At 45.6% G+C, this 18,606-nt stretch overlaps 1 protein-coding gene across 1 annotated transcript in view; it reads right to left on the bottom strand.

Moving 5' to 3' along the window:
* Window positions 1-14,576, bottom strand: part of LOC142787003 (cathepsin D-like) — a 51,167-nt gene extending 36,591 nt beyond the window's left edge. Inside the window, exons 1-2 of the mRNA XM_075884619.1 lie at window positions 14,475-14,576; window positions 11,194-11,326 (exon numbers count right to left, since the gene is read on the bottom strand). Of these exons, the coding sequence (XP_075740734.1) occupies window positions 11,194-11,326; window positions 14,475-14,542 (201 nt within the window). The 5' untranslated portion in view covers window positions 14,543-14,576. The remainder of the gene's footprint in view (window positions 1-11,193; window positions 11,327-14,474) is intronic.
* Between the last annotated feature and the right edge of the window lie 4,030 nt (window positions 14,577-18,606).

The following is an 18,606-nucleotide window of genomic DNA, read 5'->3' as shown; positions in this document are numbered from 1 at the left end:
GCGGGATTCACATAAACGGAGTAGCTCCTCCACGACATCAGCTGTGAATTGTCGTCCGCAATTGCTGATAATCAGAGGGTGGGCCGTGTCGGAGGATGAGTTACTGTATCAAAAATGACGAGACTTCACTGGCAGTTGCGGAGGGGACGGCTGCCGTCTCGCAGTAGCGTGTGTGGTAGTTGACGCAAACAATTATCCATCGGTTGCCCTTAGCCGATTTTGAAAGGGTCCCAGAAAGTCAATCCCCACTTGTTCGAAAGGTGCGCTTGGAGATGGCATCGGCTGTAGAAGACCAGCTGAACCAGTTGATGGGCGTTTGTGACACGGACATTTAATGCCGCTTGCCACATAACTCTCAACGGACTTCTGCATACCAGGCCAATAAAAGCGCTCTTTAGTCCGGTGAAGCGTCCGCGCCAAATCTAAATGTTCAGATGTAGGGTCGTCGTGCATGACACTCAGAATAACAGTTCGCAGGCTCTCCGGGACCACTAGAAGAAAACGCGCACCACTGCTGGAGAGGTTCCTTTTGAACAATAGTCCATCACGCATACTGAAACGGCGTGCACTAGTGGAAGCGGATGAAGCGGCAAATAGTGGTGATAGTTTAGCGTCCTTCCGCTGTTCTGCTCTGAAACTGGGATAGTCCGGAAACGTAGGCGAGACAGACGCTACAAGCTGGTCAAGGTCATCAGATTCACAGTCTGTTGTGCTAAGTGGCTTACGTGAAAGACAGTCCGCATCAGCATGTCGACGACCACTCTTGTAAGCGACGGTAAAACTGTATTCTTGTAGCCGGAGTGCCCAGCGCGCAAGGTGGCCACAAGGGTCACGAATGTTGACAGGCCAGCACAACGAGTGGTGGTCGGTTACGACTGTGAATGGGCGTCCGTACAGGTAAGACATAAACCGCTGAATTGCAAATAATACCGCCAGGCATTCTTGTTCTGTGAGAGTGTAGTTTTGTTCCGGCCTGCTTAGGGAGCGACTTGCGTGTGCGATGACGTGTTCGTGGTCCCCGTAACGTTGTACTAGGACGGCTCCAATACCTATGCCGCTAGCATCCGTATGAAGCTCTGTCGGAGCAGAAGGACTGAAGTGCTGAAAGACGGGTCGTGACGTCACCAAAAACTTTAATCGACGAAATGAAGAATCGCACTCTGGAGTCCACACAAAGGAATTGTGCTTTCGTAAGAGGCATGTGAGAGGATACGCAACGTCGGCAAACTTCGAAATAAAGCTGCTGAAGTACGAACAAAGCCACAGGAAACTACGAAGCTCCTTGACGGAACGCGGCGCATTGAAAGCCTCAACTGCTGCTGTCTTCTGGGGGTCAAGGTGGATGCCAACCTTGTCATAGAGATGCCCGAGCACAAGTGTCTGGCGGTCTCCGAAGTGGCGTTTCTTCGAGTTTAAAACTAGGCCAGCGTTTCGGATGCAGTTTAAAACAGTATCCAGACGAGAGTTGTGTTCACTGAACGTGCGGCCAAAGATGACGACGTCATTGAGGTAGCACATGCAGATGTTCCACTTCAAGCCACGCAGAATGTTGTCCATAAACCTCTCGAACGTTGCCGGTGCATTGCCCAGTCCAAATGGCATCACGTTGAATTCAAAGAGCCCATCAGGGGTTACAAAGGCAGTCTTCTCCTTGTCCTCTGGGTGCATCGAAATTTGCCAATAACCGGCTCTAAGTCTACGGAGGAAAAAAAAGAGGTCGAAGGTAAGCAGTCTATTGCGTCCTCTATACGGGGCAGTGGGTATACGTCCTTTTTAGTCACGGCATTCAGTCGGCGATAGTCGACGCAAAATCTTCAAGATCCATCTTTCTTCTTAACAAGAATTACCGATACTGCCCACGGACTGGCTGACTCTTGTACCACTCCCTTTTGCATCATTTCGTGCACTTGGTTGCTAATAATTTGTCTTTCTGACGGGGAAACATGATATGGGTGTTGGTGAATCAGACTTGCCGCCCCAGTGTGTATGGTATGGCGCGTTCGAGACAGGGCGATAGAGATTACTTTGCCCTTCTGCACAAAGTCAAATACCGAAACGTGCTTCAATAGCACATTCAATCAATTTCGGCGCTCGCTTGAGCTAAGCGACTTATTTATCGTTGCCATAAGCGCCCCGTCCAAATTGTGACCACCAGTTCCGTCACGTTCTTCCGGTACGTCTGTGAGCTCGACCACTGATAAGGTCGTGTGTTCTTTGCTGACCGAAGCTAATTTCAAACCATTGGGTAGTGTCACGGGCTCAGAGGAACAGTTTACAGTCCATAGACTAGTTATTCCGCCATCGATTGACACCACACAATGAGGAACACACACATTCTTCTTCACGCAAATTATGTGCATTGGTTCTACGCTCGCATCGAAGCTGTCTGAATCCGCGCCGCGACAAACAACAGGAACACGTACAGTAGTCAACGCAGGTATGAACGTATAGCCACAGACACACAGCGTAGTTTGGTCATCCACTGGAGTTTTCAGAAGTTCTGACGGCATCTGGCCACTCACAAAGACTTTCCCCATGCGACAGTCTACAGTGGCACCACATTCTCGCAAGAAGTCCATGCCGAGAATGATCTCATGTGTCGACCGAGGAATAATCGCAAACTCTGTCGTTATCATAAGGCCCCCCAAAAATACTTCAGCACTACACACACCAATAGTGCGCAACGGCTCTCTACTCACTCCACATAACGTCGAAGTTTCATCCCAGGTAAAAACAACTCTCCGCCCTAACACGTCTTTAAAGGAAGCACTCATCACGGAAATCGTTGCACATGTGTCCAGCAAGGCCATCACAGGCACATAATCCACCAAAACACAGACTTTGTTTTTAAACATACATATAGTAGGTGTTTCTGTCAGTGGCACGTTTCCAGCGACCTCACCCCCATTGGCCGCGCTGGCTAGTTTTCCGGTGGCGAAGAGGGCGCTTTGCGACGCAGCGGTGAAGGATAACGATGAGGACTAGCTCGCGTTGGGGGCGTTAAACTCCTGTTAGATGCCGGGGAGTGGTTGCGGAAGTTGCTGGGAAGTTGCTGGGTACACCGCAGGAATAGCAGACCGGCCGAGGTCGAAACGTGGTCGCTCGTCGATGAATAGAGCGTCATCATTTGCTCTTGTGTGACGGATGTACTGGTCGGGTACGTCGTACCGAGACGTCGGGTGTCGAGGAGGCATGCGCGGAGAGCGTCGCTCATACCACGCCGCGGGAAATCTGGTTGTCATCCTTGACTGTGGGGCTGGGCTGTACTCCACAGTTGCCGCGCTCATCGTCGGTTGCCATGGGGTCAAAGGAGGCACATCCATAGCCTCACGTGGCAGACACAACTCGGCATGGTCAGCTGTCGAATACGACATTTCTCGGTGGGACAGTTCTTTACGAACAATCTGTGAATGGTAGAAAAGAGGTCGAGGCCAGGATTCATGTCCACACTGGCAATAGTTGTAACGTTAGCCAGCTGACCAAACTTGGGCGCAATTCGACGCATTTGAGCGTTTCAAACGTTCGGCAATGCTGAATGACGTCGGACACAGAACTGAGGCTTTCTTTTCCAATGTAAAAATTATACACGTCCTCAGCAATCCCTTTAGGCAGATGCCCAACTTTGTCCTCTTCCGACGTGGTAGCACAGACCACCTTGCACAGCCTTAACACTTCTTTTATGTAAGTGGTGCATGTCTCACCTGATAGCTGTGCCCATTGAGACAGTGTTTGCTCAGCCCGCTTTTTTCGTGCAACCGAGTCGCCGAAACATGCCCTGAGCTCTTCAACAAAAAGATCCCACGTCATGAGTGCGTCCTCGTGGTTCTCGTACCATACCAGTGCGGTGTCGGTCAGGGAGAACACTACGTTGGCTAGCATAGCGGCTGCATCCCAACCGTTGGACTTGCCCACACGTTTGTACTTGGTGAGCCAGGCGTCCACATCTTCTTCGGTTTTTCCTTCGAAGAGCGGTGGAACTCGATAGTAAGGAAGCGGACCAGACGATGCCGTCCTGGAAATGCCTGCTTCTTCGGGCATGTCGAAGTCACTCACGGCAGATGGTGGGATACCGGCAAGTTGAAGGCTGTGTCGAAGCTGTGGCAGTGATCGTTCCGTAGTTTAAGCGCTTACCCAGCTCCTCCACCACTCTGTTACGTTTGAAAGAGACCGGTAGAGGTTGAAAGGGGCCGTTTATTATGTCGTGAGGGGCAGCTCAGAAGCGGCCGACTGGTTAGAGATCCTCCTGATCCTCTTCTTCCTTTCTCGCTCCGGGCGACAAGTGCGTTCACCGTATACGCTTCTTTCTCTTCGTGCATGTGCGCAACAATATACATATATATATATATATATATATATATATATATATATATATATATATATATATATATATATATATTCTTAACTAGAAGAACTAGTGTTTTAAGTTATCAGCAGTAAACGAGCCAACGTATGCAGTATAATTAGAAAAAACCATTTTGCTAAAAATGGTGTAATAATCAAGTGTAGCGGATGCGGAACATGTTCTCGACTTGAATGATCCACAGGAGTGATTGGCAAGTCACAGCTGCGTTAGCGTTAAGGTAGTAGTACCTCTAACAACATCGGAAACGGGTACCTGGCCGGGTGCAGTGCCAGCAGTACCAGGGTTGAAGCCGTGGAGATTCTCATGCCGCTCCATGGAAGGTCGAGTTCGTAGTTCAGGGACACCAGTAAATGTAACATTCTGAGACGCGGTTTCGAAAACGCAGCGTGGTTTATTCCGCCACCGTTGCCACAACCTCTTGTTTCTATTTTGGAGACTACACACAGCCAGTTCATGTCCCAAGTTTGTCGTGTTAGAAGAAGAAAAAAAGTACGCCACACAAGTGCTTGATTATCAAGGGAGAAGCAATTTTAAAACTATGAATACAATTACCGTCAAAATATAAAAAAACGTACGCAGATTTATTTGTAGATAATCTTTGCGGTGCTATACTTTTGTTGCTAAGCGGGTTAAGTGATTCTGGAAGCTTGTGTTTAAGCATTTGGGTCCCACAATTTGTTCGACATAACGGTACTTTCCAAGTCTCTGGATGGCGCACTGAATATATTTGTATCCTCCTTTCTAAACAGGGTAATTGTGCTAAGAAATGGCCGTTAGCTTTAACTTCTGATTTGTATGCTATGGAGAGGTGGTAGGAGTATAGAGAGAAAATGCGTAGAATATAATGCCTATTGAATAGCAATGCTGAATGGTGGTAAAGCCTAACTACCTGTTGCAGTGTTTACCTACGTGAACAATGCAGCAATCTACATCATATGTCAAGCTCCTGAGATTTGATCACTGTATTTATTCGAATAAGTAGTAGGCAGTGCAATTAAAACAATCTATTTTCCTTATTTATATGACGTAAGGGTGTCCGCCAAAATGTATTTAAAATATTTATTTGATAAGGTTTGACATCCCACAACCACAAAATGAATATGAGAGGCGCTGTAGTAGAGAGCTCCGCAAATTGCAAGCACCTAGGTTTCTTTAAAGTGCAACTAAATTTAAGTACTAGGCATTGGGCAATTTAGACTCCATCAAAAAGGCGGGCTTCTGCAGGCGCGATCCGATACCGCAACCTGTGGGTTAGCATTTGAGCCCTATAGTGAAACGTCCAATATGGCGGGCCTGCCTAAATACTTAAATTTCACACGGCGTGTTAGTGCTAACTTCGATTGTAATTGTGCCTTATGGACGCGCGTTTAATCTACAAGATTAAACGCGCGCAAGCAAAATACATTACAGCTTTTCTCCTTCAGATAGAATGTCAGTGAACTTGAATATATATTGCTTCATCAGAGAGGTAGTTCTACTTCGCCAGTTACAAAAGTAAAGGTATTTAAACTGAGGGCAAACTATGTTTGCGTTCATTTGCCAGCGTACTTACTAAGTATTACAGCTGAACTCCTAAAAGGAAAAGGCAGGTCATGTACTGTCAATACATTAATATCTAACGTGTCCACCAATGTCTAAAGCAAGTGGAGTTCTTCAATATAGTTAGTCACTGTATTTTATTGTTCACGTCTTTTCTTTGTAAGCTGAACGCTCTTCTTTTCTAGGTTGCTCTTTTCGTGCTTCAACGTCAAAGAACTGATGAGAACTGGGCGCCATTCATTGGTTCTTTCTCGTTTTATGCTTTGTGTAACCGTAAGCTGTACACGTTAATATATAACGTGTACCAAATGTCCAAAGCATGCCGAGTCTTTCAATATAGTAAGCCACTGTATTGCTTAATTTACGTGTTTTCCTTGTTAATTTATAGCTCCACTTTTTTTAGGTCGCACGTTTAGTGCTTCAACGTGAGCTTATTCTTTATCGTTTGATACTTTGTGTAACCATAAGCTGTATTACCTAACCACATCAGCAAAACCTGGCTGCTCGAGTTTTAAGGAACACTGAGTTCCAGTTTTCCATTAAACATTTTGTGAAGAGCAAATTCTTTTTTAGCGATGGGGCTTCTGCCAACTTCTTGGACGAGGTCAGAAAGAAATGACACGCCGCTGGGTCGTGCCTTGCTGCTCTCGTCCAAGTAGCCGGCTTCCATCCCCTTGCTATGTGCAACCAATGATCTTAAATTCATTATTTTTCGCTTTGTTTCACATTTGCTTAAGAAAACTCACCGCTGCCACTTCCTGGAGACCTCTAGGTTAGCCCCAGGAAAGGAATTGCACGTGTTTGCTGACATATATCACGCTGGCAAATGATGCCTTCAAGCCCTCGTGAAGTGAATGAACAGTTCCCTTTTTGTGTACGTGTCGTTTCCTTTGTGGAAGTATGTTAATGGGTATACCTCTATAATGAATCACCTTTTTCCCCGCTCACCCCCACCACCCAAAAGTATCGGTGCCAAATGCAACTATAAGACTGCTACGGACGCGAATCATAAAGGTGTCGTCCGATTGGGGCGCTGATAGAACGTTTGCAGGATTAAGTTAGGGCAGCCAGGGAAAAATGCGTTCTTCTGAAGTATGGCGTTAGAACCTACGGATTAAAGGATTTAAGGACAGACAGAGCTCCAGGATAGGTGAGCGTGTTTTCTGAGACGAAGCGTTCACCGTTGTTTTAAACGTTGGCCCTAAAATAAGCAATCGCTGTACCCATGCTAGAATTCAATGATAAATTTGAAGTGTACTTTTGGGAACGCTTTCGGACAGTTGAGTGGGGTTGATTGCAAACCCAGCGCAAGCAATAAACATGAAAGGCAGCATTGTACTTATAATGTTTCGAAGAAATGTTTTAATCAGTTCTTTAAACTCAGATGAACGCTCTTTGAACGCCTGTGCATGGACAACAGCTATAGCACTTACAGAATGTAATAAGAAGAACTGGTGATGAAAGGTGTAAGGCGATGAACTGGGTGTAAGGCGATGAAAATAAAGCTTCAGAAAGAAGTGTGGGTATGTCTTGTATCCGTCCATTTTACAGTGATAGCTGTTATGAGATCACAGCTGCCATTTTTTTTGCGCCGTAGTCTCCCATCATGGCCGCTGCTGACGTTCATCTCCAAAAGTAGACAAAGTATAAAAATAAAGAAAAAATATTTCAGAGGTAATGTCTTTCTAACCTAGGCCCTATGCTTAGGTTCCTATTTGTTCTGCTACTCTGTAGAGAGTGGGAAAAAAGTCACAGCTTTGCCACAAAGGCGATGCAATGAATGCGATAGCAACAAATTGGAAGGTCACGTGCAGAATGGCAAGCAGATCGAAACGTGCACCGCGTTTCTAATGCACAGATAACGCACGAAACGTACTCACAGGTACAGATGAACCCAAATAAGCGTGTCAATTCTTACTTCACGTGCCTGAAAAGCGCGCTCTTTTTGCTAACGGAGACTGCACAATGGCAGTGACCTTTGTGCGCCCGATAACCACAACAGCATTGTTGCGGTGAAAACTTCAGGACAGCCAAGACAGAAGATGCTCCCAACCAAGAGATAAGGGCGCGTGGGCGTTCAAGGGCTTTACAACCACCTACTCCTCTCCGCGAGGCAAAGTACGCGTGGGAGATAAGAGCACGCGCCCCAGCGGGCTCACTGGGCCATATTGCTGGTAAGGCTGAAAACACGATAGTTCCCTTCCGAGGTGCCACTCACACGTGGTAAATGGTAGTCATATATAGCTTGCCTTTTGACCGCGGAAACACGTGCTTCCCCGTAGCTCAGTGGTTAACGCCTCACATACACGACTCGGAGATTGCACGTTCGATTCCACGCGCCAGGTTCTTTTTCTGGATTTTTTTCTTTCTTGTATTTACATATATCGTTACGTATACATATACGGTACATGACATCGACGTTGACGTTGGCGGCGAAATCCAGCTGAGAGTGCCCATATAAATGCTATCGCAATGATAGGGATCTACGCCACTTCTTGGAAAGGCTTTGCAAATTCAACTTTTGCAGGCTTCATGTTTTCTAGAAATTGAAGTTTACAATCAATTTAAGTTTAATAGAGCATTTTAGAAAATTAAGATAACAGCTAGGAGTCACACAGTCCAAATTGTGTAACGAGTGAGTCGTTAAATGTTTCCAACCCATCACGAAATGCTTAGCCATAATAATTTATTCCTGGACGTAGACCTCTGCCCCCCTCCACACAGTAAACTAAACAGAACTCAGGAAATTACGCTAGGACCCTTACAAACAAGAGCCTACCCAAACGCAATGTTACTTAACAATATTATTCTGTAGTTTTGTATTCCTACAACATGCGACAAATGCCACAACACAATAGATCTCTTTAATACGCGCTGGCGTGGCCCCGCGTTACGCAGCTACAAGGAAAAAACTTAGGAGTGGTGGGACACAGCTGTGCTCAGTGCGCCTTTTTGGGGGCGGTTACGGGCAGTCCAACGGGCCCGCAAAGCGGCTGGAAGGATAGATGTCTCGGTTGTAGCGCGGGAGCAGCCCGATTTGAGCTTGGACACTAGTACAACGTATTACACTTTAACGAAGTTCTTTCATCCATAATCCACCCTCAATTCTTCATCGTTATCAGCCACAGCATCAAGAAACTGCACGTGCCCTACAGGTGTGTAGCGGTTTCCACGCTTCTCCGAAGATGGAATAATCTGAAAATGATGCTTCGTTCACAGATATTATGATGTTTTATCGCATAATAGCTGCCATCAAACAAAGTGTACGGCATTAGCTGGCCAAGGAGTGTTTAAAATGGCTCTATTGGGGTAGGGTGCTCAACGCCTTTCACAAATCATGAGGTCGTGAAAAAAACAACAGGTTTAGATAACTTTCTAAATGATAGAATAGACTACAGAAGGCAGGAGGGGGGGGTCATAGTCTATCAACTATAAAGGGGTGCTCATTTCGCTATAGCTTAAACCCGGGAATGTGATTCGGGATTTTAGATCACGTCCTCCGGTTGTTGAAAACCAGTAGAGCCCTGAATGAACGGCTCCACTGGTCCAGTTTCAATTTCACTTTGTTTATTTGACATATATATGCATTATTCACAGTGTGAAATTTCTCTACAAGGCAAACAAAAAAAAATCACAGCATATCCACAGAGTAAATGATGACTGGTGGGGCGAAGCCTTCGTCAGTCCGTCAGTGCTTTCGTCCACCCATTCGTTCTTGCTTCCGTCTGTCCATGCGTCCATCCATCCGTGTGACCGTCGGTGCGTCAGTCCGTCTGCGTGTCCCTCCATGCGTCCGTCCATATATCCGTTCTTCCGTCTGACCACCCGTCCGTTCATGCGGCCCTCCCTCAGACTCCCTCTGTCTGTCCGTTCGTCAGTCCGTCCGTCCATCTGTATGTCGATTCGTACGTATGTCGGTCCGAACGTCTCTTTAGTGAACACTCCAAGTACAGCCATCTCACATCTTTTCATCATGTATTCATCATATAAAACTGGAGCCATCCAGCGGACATTCTAGGGACCGCTGTTTCGGGTATGTGCCACCGGTGGCTACATACACCAACGGAGGGTGGACAGACGCACACCCTAAGAAGCTTAGCCCTAAAATGAGACCTGCATGTCACCTGACGAGGCCTTTACACCGGGCTTACATGTCTGACAGCAAGGGCAAAACCAGTGAAATCAGGTGCATTGTAAAAAAATTCACTGCTGATTGCGCAGTATGCAAAAAAGGTCAAAAATAAAAAAAGGACACTTTGACACAAAATTGGGCAATAACTGAAACAAACTATATCAGTGCAAATAACAATCTTTGCAGATGGAGCACGTTAAACATAAAGTGGAAGGTAATTATAAGCATGTTATGAGACATCACAGAAAAAAACAGTTATAAATTTGGAAGAAACATTAGGAATATTTTAAGACATACATAAGTTTTCATCGACTAGTTTGATTAGGGATGGGTATAGATTGCCCAACAAAAGTATTTCATAATCTATAATATCAGTACTGTAGCTGATCCTTGGTCTTGGTCCAGTCAATGGAATAGCACTCAAGTCTTATGGCGCTTGTTTTGTTTTATAATTGTTTTAGAAGGTGGTATAAGTGTGTTTCTTTCCCGGAAAATTATTGTTCGAAGAAAATATTTATACAACTGTGGGACTGGTAGTACGTTTAGTGTTTCCTCTTGAATTCCTCTTTCCCTTCCCTGAAATTAAGCTTGTTATTCTTCTTCCAGCTTTCGCTGTGACTACGTGTGCTGGGCTGCGCACTGCGTATTGGTGAACGCGCAATGTCACAATGTGACATTGCACATTGACCACTGACACAAGGTTGCGATATTTCGTTCTGTAAGACTTACACTTTCCCGAACTACTTTTTTCAAGAACTTCAAAGAATGGAAGCACCTCCTAGCTTTGGGTGGAAATTAACTTTGAGTGCTTTCAAGGCTGCTTTTTTGCACTAGTTATACATATTTTATTTCGCTTTGTGACTTTTCACTCCTATGACTTACCCGCATTGCTTTTTTTGGGGGGGGGGGGTAGGCGCGTCTTTTCGGTGCAGTTACACGGCTTTAATGAAAGGTTATCGTATCTCTTGTAACCACGTGATAAAGTGTTGTTTGTGGTTACAACGCATAGAGTGTAACCACGACAGTGCGACCAATCTTGTCTAACACGAATCACCGCAGAAAATAATCATGACCCTTGAAGTGGGCGTTGTTTTTTCCGCGTTCTTTTGGAAACGTACATGAACTTTAATATGTCACCTGGTTACGTTTCGGAACTCACATCGATGTAGTTCTTGAGGGGCTCCGGAAGGGGTCCGTTGGCAGGGCTTAACGACCAATCATGAGTGAAGTCTAGTGGCCAGCCGAATTCTTGGTGCTGTTGCCTGATGCTTTTCATCTTGTGCAGCGGGACCCTGCCAGAATGTTGAGGGAGTCGCGTTTTAAAAGAATAGACTCAGGGACTAATTGCTGGCGAATAATTCAGAACAGCAGCGCAAAGAAGCACACGCACGGCGGCAGATCAAGATGGGACCCAGCGCCAGATAGCGCAGTGTCCCGTCTTGGTTGGTCGCCGCCTGTTTGCTTCTCTGCGCTACTCTTCTGAGTCATGTTTCATTTACTGTAATCATCGTAATTAGCTTGAAGGAAAGCAGAGGATATTATTTATGAGTGACAAAACACCCACGGAATGGCTACCGTTTTGTCAGTGTTAAGATAGTTTTTGGGGTCTAACTTCCCAAAACTACCATAGCATTTTGAGAGACAACGCTGTGGAGGGCTGCGGAAACTTCTACCACGTGTGGTTTTTTGCTGTGCGCCTAAATCTAAGAATGTGGGCCTTGAGCGTTATCGCCTACACTGTTAATTCGGTCGGAATTCTCGGAATTCGAACCCCGGACTTTCGGCTTAGCAGATGATCACCATAAACACTAGACACCACAGCGTGGATCATATAGCCAGTGAATTATTTGTTCTACTACTCTTAGACGGTTTAAATAGTGAGTGTTAGGAATTTGTTTTATAGAAATTGCATTGGCGTTGAACGAAGCAAAGAAAGTCATTTGAAAAGCATAAAAATTATCAAGGTATATCCGATGCTGTGGTTCCCTGGTATTGTCTAGATAGCAGGATAACGATTTTTGCTGCTCCTGCTGGATGTCTCATTTCATTGGGGCACACGATAAAGCACATGATTTTGGAATGGCGTGGACTCGTGTTGATCATTGAGCAGTGCTACCGACAGTGCTACGAACAGTATGAAATGCTGAGAACACGGGGGGGGGGGCATTTTGCTTCCCGTAGCGTGTCAGCAACCACTGTGCTTTTTCCGGAGTATGAACTACATGATTGCTTTAGGTATTACATTGCATTTAAACCAGGTAAACCGCTTGCTTGGTGGAGTATTTAGCCTATGTGCTCATACACTCTGGCTGTCCAACATATCCGGACTTGTTGAATCTGCTGACTGCTTGCCAACGAGTACTTTTTACGTTAGAACTGCAATACAGAAGAAAAAAGAGGCCACTCACTAGCATAGTTCCACCTTAATTTTTTGTTGAAAAATTCTTTCTCTATGTATTTTTTCGCGTATCATTAGGGCGTATTGCAACTAAGCAACCGCTCTTAACTGATGTCAACCTGGGCAACTTGGGCACAGCTTAACGCTCTACAACCATCATCGCCTTCATCATCATCATCAGCCTCACTATGCCCACTGCAGAAAAAAAAAGCCTCTCCCGTGATCCGTGAATCAACCTGGTCTTGTACTTTCTGCTGCCACGTTATGCTGCGAACTTTTTAATTTCGTCGGCCCAGGTAACTTTTTGTCTGCCCCTCGTGCGTTTTGCCTTCTCGGGGAATTTAGTCAGTTACCCTAGACGACCAGTGGTTATCCTGCTTACGCGTTGCGTGCCTGGCCAGTGTCCATTTCTTCTTTATTTGAACTATGATATCCCTAACCCTGGTTAGTTCCCTGACCCAATCTGCACTCTTCTTGTTTCCTAAGGTTATGCTTAACATTTTCCTTTGCATCGCTCGCTGCGTCGTGCTGAATCTAAGCTGAACTATCTTTACAACCGTCCAGATTTTTTCTCCGCAGCGAAGTACCGGCACGATACAGCTGTTATACACCTTCCTCTTCAAGGTTAGTAATAGATTACCATACATAATTTGCGAATGCTTGCCGAATGTGATCCACCCGTCCTTATTCATTTAGTTATTTCCCTCTCATGATTAGGCTCCGCGGTGACTACCTGTCCTAAGTAGGCATAATCTCTTACAATTTCCAGCGTCTCATCACACATCGCCAATCGCTGTTTTCTTTTGAGACTGTTGCGCATGACCTCAGTCTTATGCATATTCATTTTGAGAATTGCTCTTCTGCTTTCCGTTTCCATTTCAGTAATCATGAGCTGTGATTCGTCCCCTTGGTTACCCATTAATGCAAAGTCATCATTGAATCACACGTTACTAAAATACTCTTCAATAACTTTTATCTTTAACTCTTCCAAATCTAGGGCCCTGACAGCCTCCTGTAAACACGCAGGGAATAGCATTGTAGGGATAGTATGTCCCTGCCTTACACCTTTCTATATTTGAATTATATCGTTTTCTTTACGGAGAACTATGGTGGGGTGATTCTGCTGTAGATTCCTTCTAGTATGTTTATGTAGAGCTCATCGATGGCCTGATTCCGTAGTGCCTGCATAACTGCTGATGTCCATCATCACTCAATCACTCCCACATTTTACATTGCCATTACTCTTCACTCATGCCATTTTCTTGTAGACGAAGAATACGACTGCATTATATGTGAAAGATGTAGGCACTTGCAGTGCAATTTCAGTTCTTTACCAGTTTTCTCGACCATTTCTCTGCGTCTCTCTTCCTCTAATATCATTTTCCCGCAGGTACTGAGTAAGCTCTTACTGCGAACACATATAAAGTTTAAATACTCGGTTTACTCTGCCTGTGTATCTATGCCCTTCCATGTGCTGTCATCATAGACCACATGTGTCAGTCATGACCTATTATGAACTTCAGCAGCGCTCCAAAATGGCCGCACATCGCCTACCACTGGTGAGCTATCAGACCTCGTGTTCATAGCTACGGGTCTTCAATGGGTCTGATGAACTAAGCAATGTACAATTATGGAGTTAGGTGTCGCGTTACTTATACTGCTTCACGCATACCTTGGGTTGCCTTAGCGTTTTGCACAATATGTACCGCTACCTTTGATATATTCGCTGTGAGACTGATAGTGACGCGCAAGCATACTGAATGAAGTCGACTGCAATCAATACCCCGACAAGAAAAATGTTTAGCTTTTCTACCGACAGGAGAGATAGGTTTTGAATAACGAAATGAAGTGTTGGCGTTTCTTGCTAGAAAATGATCTGTGAAAACCTCACCCCACTCAAGTTTTCCTGAATATTGATTCTAAGTGGAATACACAGAATAGCAAAAATATAAGGACGCATTATTTTCAATGCGTTGGGCACCCAGTGGCAACTTAACATCTTGGCAAGGAATGTTCTTCTTTCTGACCGGGTATTGTCTCACCTTATCAATGCCGACGAGGCTCCAAAGAGCCCGATGCAGACACCCAGAGTAAGCAGCCTTCGTATCATCCTGCTCACATGTGCTCAACGTAGTACGGTGAGCAATATACTTCGGAAAAATCGGCCTGCTTATCTGTCTTTTAAGGGAGCCGACCGCTAGATAAACCCGTCACGTGAATGGCGGTGCTGCAGTTATCTTCGCCTCGCAGCTCTCTATTTCGCCTTCGTTCTGATTTTTTAGTTCTGAGAACGGCGCAGCAAGGTGGGGGAGTTCAGTAACATATATCGTGGCAATCATGTGAACATTCTACGTCGGTAAAGAGCCCGGATTTTTACACTCCACAAAATAAGGCGAAATATGGAAAGCGTTACAAAGTGAGAACAACGAGGGAAATGGATCATTTTGAAGCTTACGCCTGATATATTGGTTGATATGTCTCACTCAAATGCGTGATAGCGCTGCGCGTCGCCACTGTCCACAAACAGTTATACGTCATTCTTTGTCGTTTCAGAATGGTGGACACCGAGAAGAAATTCAAACTTCTCACACGAATAATGTAGAACAATATACATTGTACCAGCTCGCCTATTTTCTATAGAAATTTGGTTATTGAGACAGCGTCAGTAGACTCAGAGCACCATGCTGTGTGCTGAACATTTTTGTTGGTGTGCTATACCTATATTGTTTGAGTTATTTACAGAATTTCATCTATCCATCCATCCATTTAATGTGACACAAAATGCTAGTCGGAACGTTTTGGTCAATTTTTGACAATCCGGCAATGACACGGTTAGGCATGGTAATTTGTTTATATTTCTACAGGCCAAGTTTTGCACGTATTCATACAACATCTAATATTATGTGGGGTTTCGATTCCCCAAAACCCCACATGCTTATGAGAGATGCCGTAGTGGCGGGCTTCAGAAATTTTTGACGTGCACAGATATCGCAGTCAACGGGCCTCTACCGTTTGGCCTCCATCGTAATGCTACGGCCGCGGTGGGGATCGAGCTCACGACGTTTGGGTGAGTAGCGGAGCATCTTTTTGCAGGGAGGCTGTCTGCGCGGATAATCAGTCTCCCTCTCGTGCCCCTCTCCAAACTCGATGAAGTTCCAATGGGCAGATTTTGATTGATATGTGGAGTTTACCGTCCCAAAACCACCATTTGATTATGAGAGGCGCCGTAGGGGATGGCTGTGAAAATTTCGACCACCTGGAGTTTTTTGACGTGCCCCCAAATCTGAGCACATGAACCTACAACACTTCCGCCTCCATTGGAAAGTGCGCCGATTTTTAAAGTCATTCTATGAGTGTCTGGCAGAGAAAGCGCTTGCTTAAACCGAAACAGTTCATGGTGTTCACAACTAAATTTTTTGTTAGCGATTCGTGTGAAAATCTTGTAGCGAATGCCGCTGAGCAGAGGCCCAAATAAAGACAGGAGTTTTCTCATGCGTTTGACTAAAGAACCAAAGAGAAAATCTATTCGGTGTGGCATTTTCAGCGTACACTTGAAATCAAGCGAATGGTGTTCCTCTTGTATTTTTGAAATTGTTTTGGTTGCAAGAATTCTGAAAAAATAAACTCAGTGTGGACTTTGCACACATCGAACCCTGCATGTGAGAAAAAGTGACTTTTTTATTTTATCGCACTAACACCGCAAATATGCAGTGCAAGGAAATCTCGCCCCGTTATGAGATATTGATGTTGATCACAATATTTCTTGCGTCATTTTACCTACGATAGTGTTTTGTTTTACGCCACATTCGCAAGACACTTTATAAGGCTGTCACAATTATAAACATTCTGAAATCTCGACATCACTGAGATGAACGATCCTATTTACAAGAAAACAATAAACGATGTTAGCGAACTGCAAGCAAAAAGGCAGTTCAGAATACAACATGTGAGACAAGGGGAAGTATATTGTGAGCTTATGCTAGAAGAGAGGTGTGTGAACAGTCAAGCAGTATTGTCAACCACGTTTGATTGTTACCTGGTTGGGCATTTGGATGGGAAGCTGGTGTAGATTTTTCGAGCTGCTTATGGGAAGGTTGGCTATTTCCGTCACCAGGTTCACCCATTTATTCCGAAGCCTATGCAGTGTTTCAAATGCCAGGAGATTAGCCACGTAAAGGGCGTTTGCAGAAATTACGCAGTGTGCCCCCGATGCGCTGAACACCACTCAGAAGACGACTGCAATACAACTACGTTGAAATGCCCCAACTGCCAAGGAGCTCACAGTGCTTCCTCCAAGGACTGTCCTCAGATTAAGAAATAGATTTTTATTCTGAGGCAAATGGTGCGAGACAACTCGACTCACAGAGAAGCTGCGCAAAAAGTAAGGCGAAGGTGCCGTCATCGTCGAAGGTCCTCACGAAGGACAGTGCAAAATCTGACGAGAAAGTCAGAAACTCAAGTGAAATCGACAGGCGCGGCTCCTAGCACGGCAAGCATCTGCGCTGAAAGAGAAGATGCTGGAAGGTCTCTCTCTCTCCAAAGGAATGGCCACCCCTTCAGCCTAGACGATCTGTTGAGCCTCAACAGAAGCCGCCTACACGACCTGTTGAGCCTCAACAGAAGCCGCCTCAAGAACAAGCACAAAGTGCTGCAACGGCCGGGAAGCCAGATCCTCGCGTGATGGTGATGCCAAGATCATTAGTGGGCACCATTCGCATGTTGTTAAGCGACATGAATACACAGTCTGCCAAAAGTGCCCTTCAAGCACTGGACGCGCTTAGTCCAGTGCTAGCAGCCCTAAAGTAGACCATGGCTAACCCACCACTGTCTTTCAGGGATGAGGTTCGTAAAGCAGCAATACTGCAGTGGAATGCCAGGGGACTGAGATGCAGTGGAATGCCAGGGGACTTTCGTCGATTTGTGTACGTCAATATATTTCCCGTAATCGTCATCTGTGAGCCGAACTTATCGAGTGCAATACGACTCTCGGGATACGAACCTTTTATGTCGTCTACTGTTACTGAAAACAGCAAGGTTCTGGTGTACATTCACCGAGACCTCACTTACATCCTTCAACCTGTACCACCTCATGACGGAAACCAATACGTATGCTTAAGAGTGAAAAATAGGAGGCTCAACATCACTGTGGTTGGCGCATACCTGTCACCATCAAGCCGTTTCGATCAAAAAAGACAACGAGACATCATAGCGTTACCTCCTGACCTGTGTGTTATCATTGGGGATTTTAACGCTCATCATACATTATGGGGAAGTCAGAATACCAACATGAAGGGCAGAAGCTTGGTGTCTTTTGCCTCTGACAACCAACTTTGGTTACTGAACGATGGCAGTCCTACATTTTTACGTGGCTCCACATACAGTAGCTGCCTCGACTTGGCTTTTGTTTCGCGAAGCCTAGTGAAACATACTGAATGGTTCAGGGTATAGAAACGCACGGGAGTGATCACGTTCCAACATACGTCAAGATCAGAGGATTGTCTCTCCTAAAGTGCGCGACAAGGTTAAAAGAGTGGACTGAAAAAAATTTCAGTCTCGTATGGAAGACCAATGCCAAGAACACATATCCGATTTACAAGAGGCCATGAAGAGCACTGTAAAAGAGACTGTGTGTACGATAGCCTGCCCTGTAAGAATCATGGACATCGACATAGAGCTGGAGCGGCTTCGAGCCTTGCGACGACGAGCTGTAAGAAGGTACCGGCGCACGAAGGACATAGAGAAAATTTATGGACTGCTAGACGTATGCGGAAGATCAAACGTTGGTTGGAGAAGCTAGAATTCCAAAGCTGGATTACTTTCTGCGAGTCACTCGACCCTCGTAAGCCTTTATCGTAGATATGGAGGACGGCTAGAGGTTTGCCGTCATCGCCCATTAAGAAGTCACCATCCAAGGCCTTAGCCCTTCACCAAAATCGACCAGATGTGGACGTTGCTGAAGAGTTTTGTGCCGGATTATCAGGGCAAGCTACAGCCCTCAGCAGCTGACCACTTTCGAGCAGTTCTCCGCCACCACGTGATTCCTGTATGGACTTCCCGTTCACCATTCAGGAGCTCAAAGCAGCACTCGCTTCACGCAAACGTACCTCCGCACCAGGACCTGACGGAATCTCCTACAGAGCCCTGTGTCATCAGGGTGAGCACGCGAGAATAGCT

This window comes from Rhipicephalus microplus, unplaced genomic scaffold (assembly GCF_043290135.1).
Source record: "Rhipicephalus microplus isolate Deutch F79 unplaced genomic scaffold, USDA_Rmic scaffold_41, whole genome shotgun sequence".
Lineage (NCBI taxonomy): Eukaryota > Metazoa > Arthropoda > Arachnida > Ixodida > Ixodidae > Rhipicephalus > Rhipicephalus microplus.
Note: the sequence above shows the minus strand (reverse complement) of the source record. Positions and strands in the feature narration are given on the sequence as shown.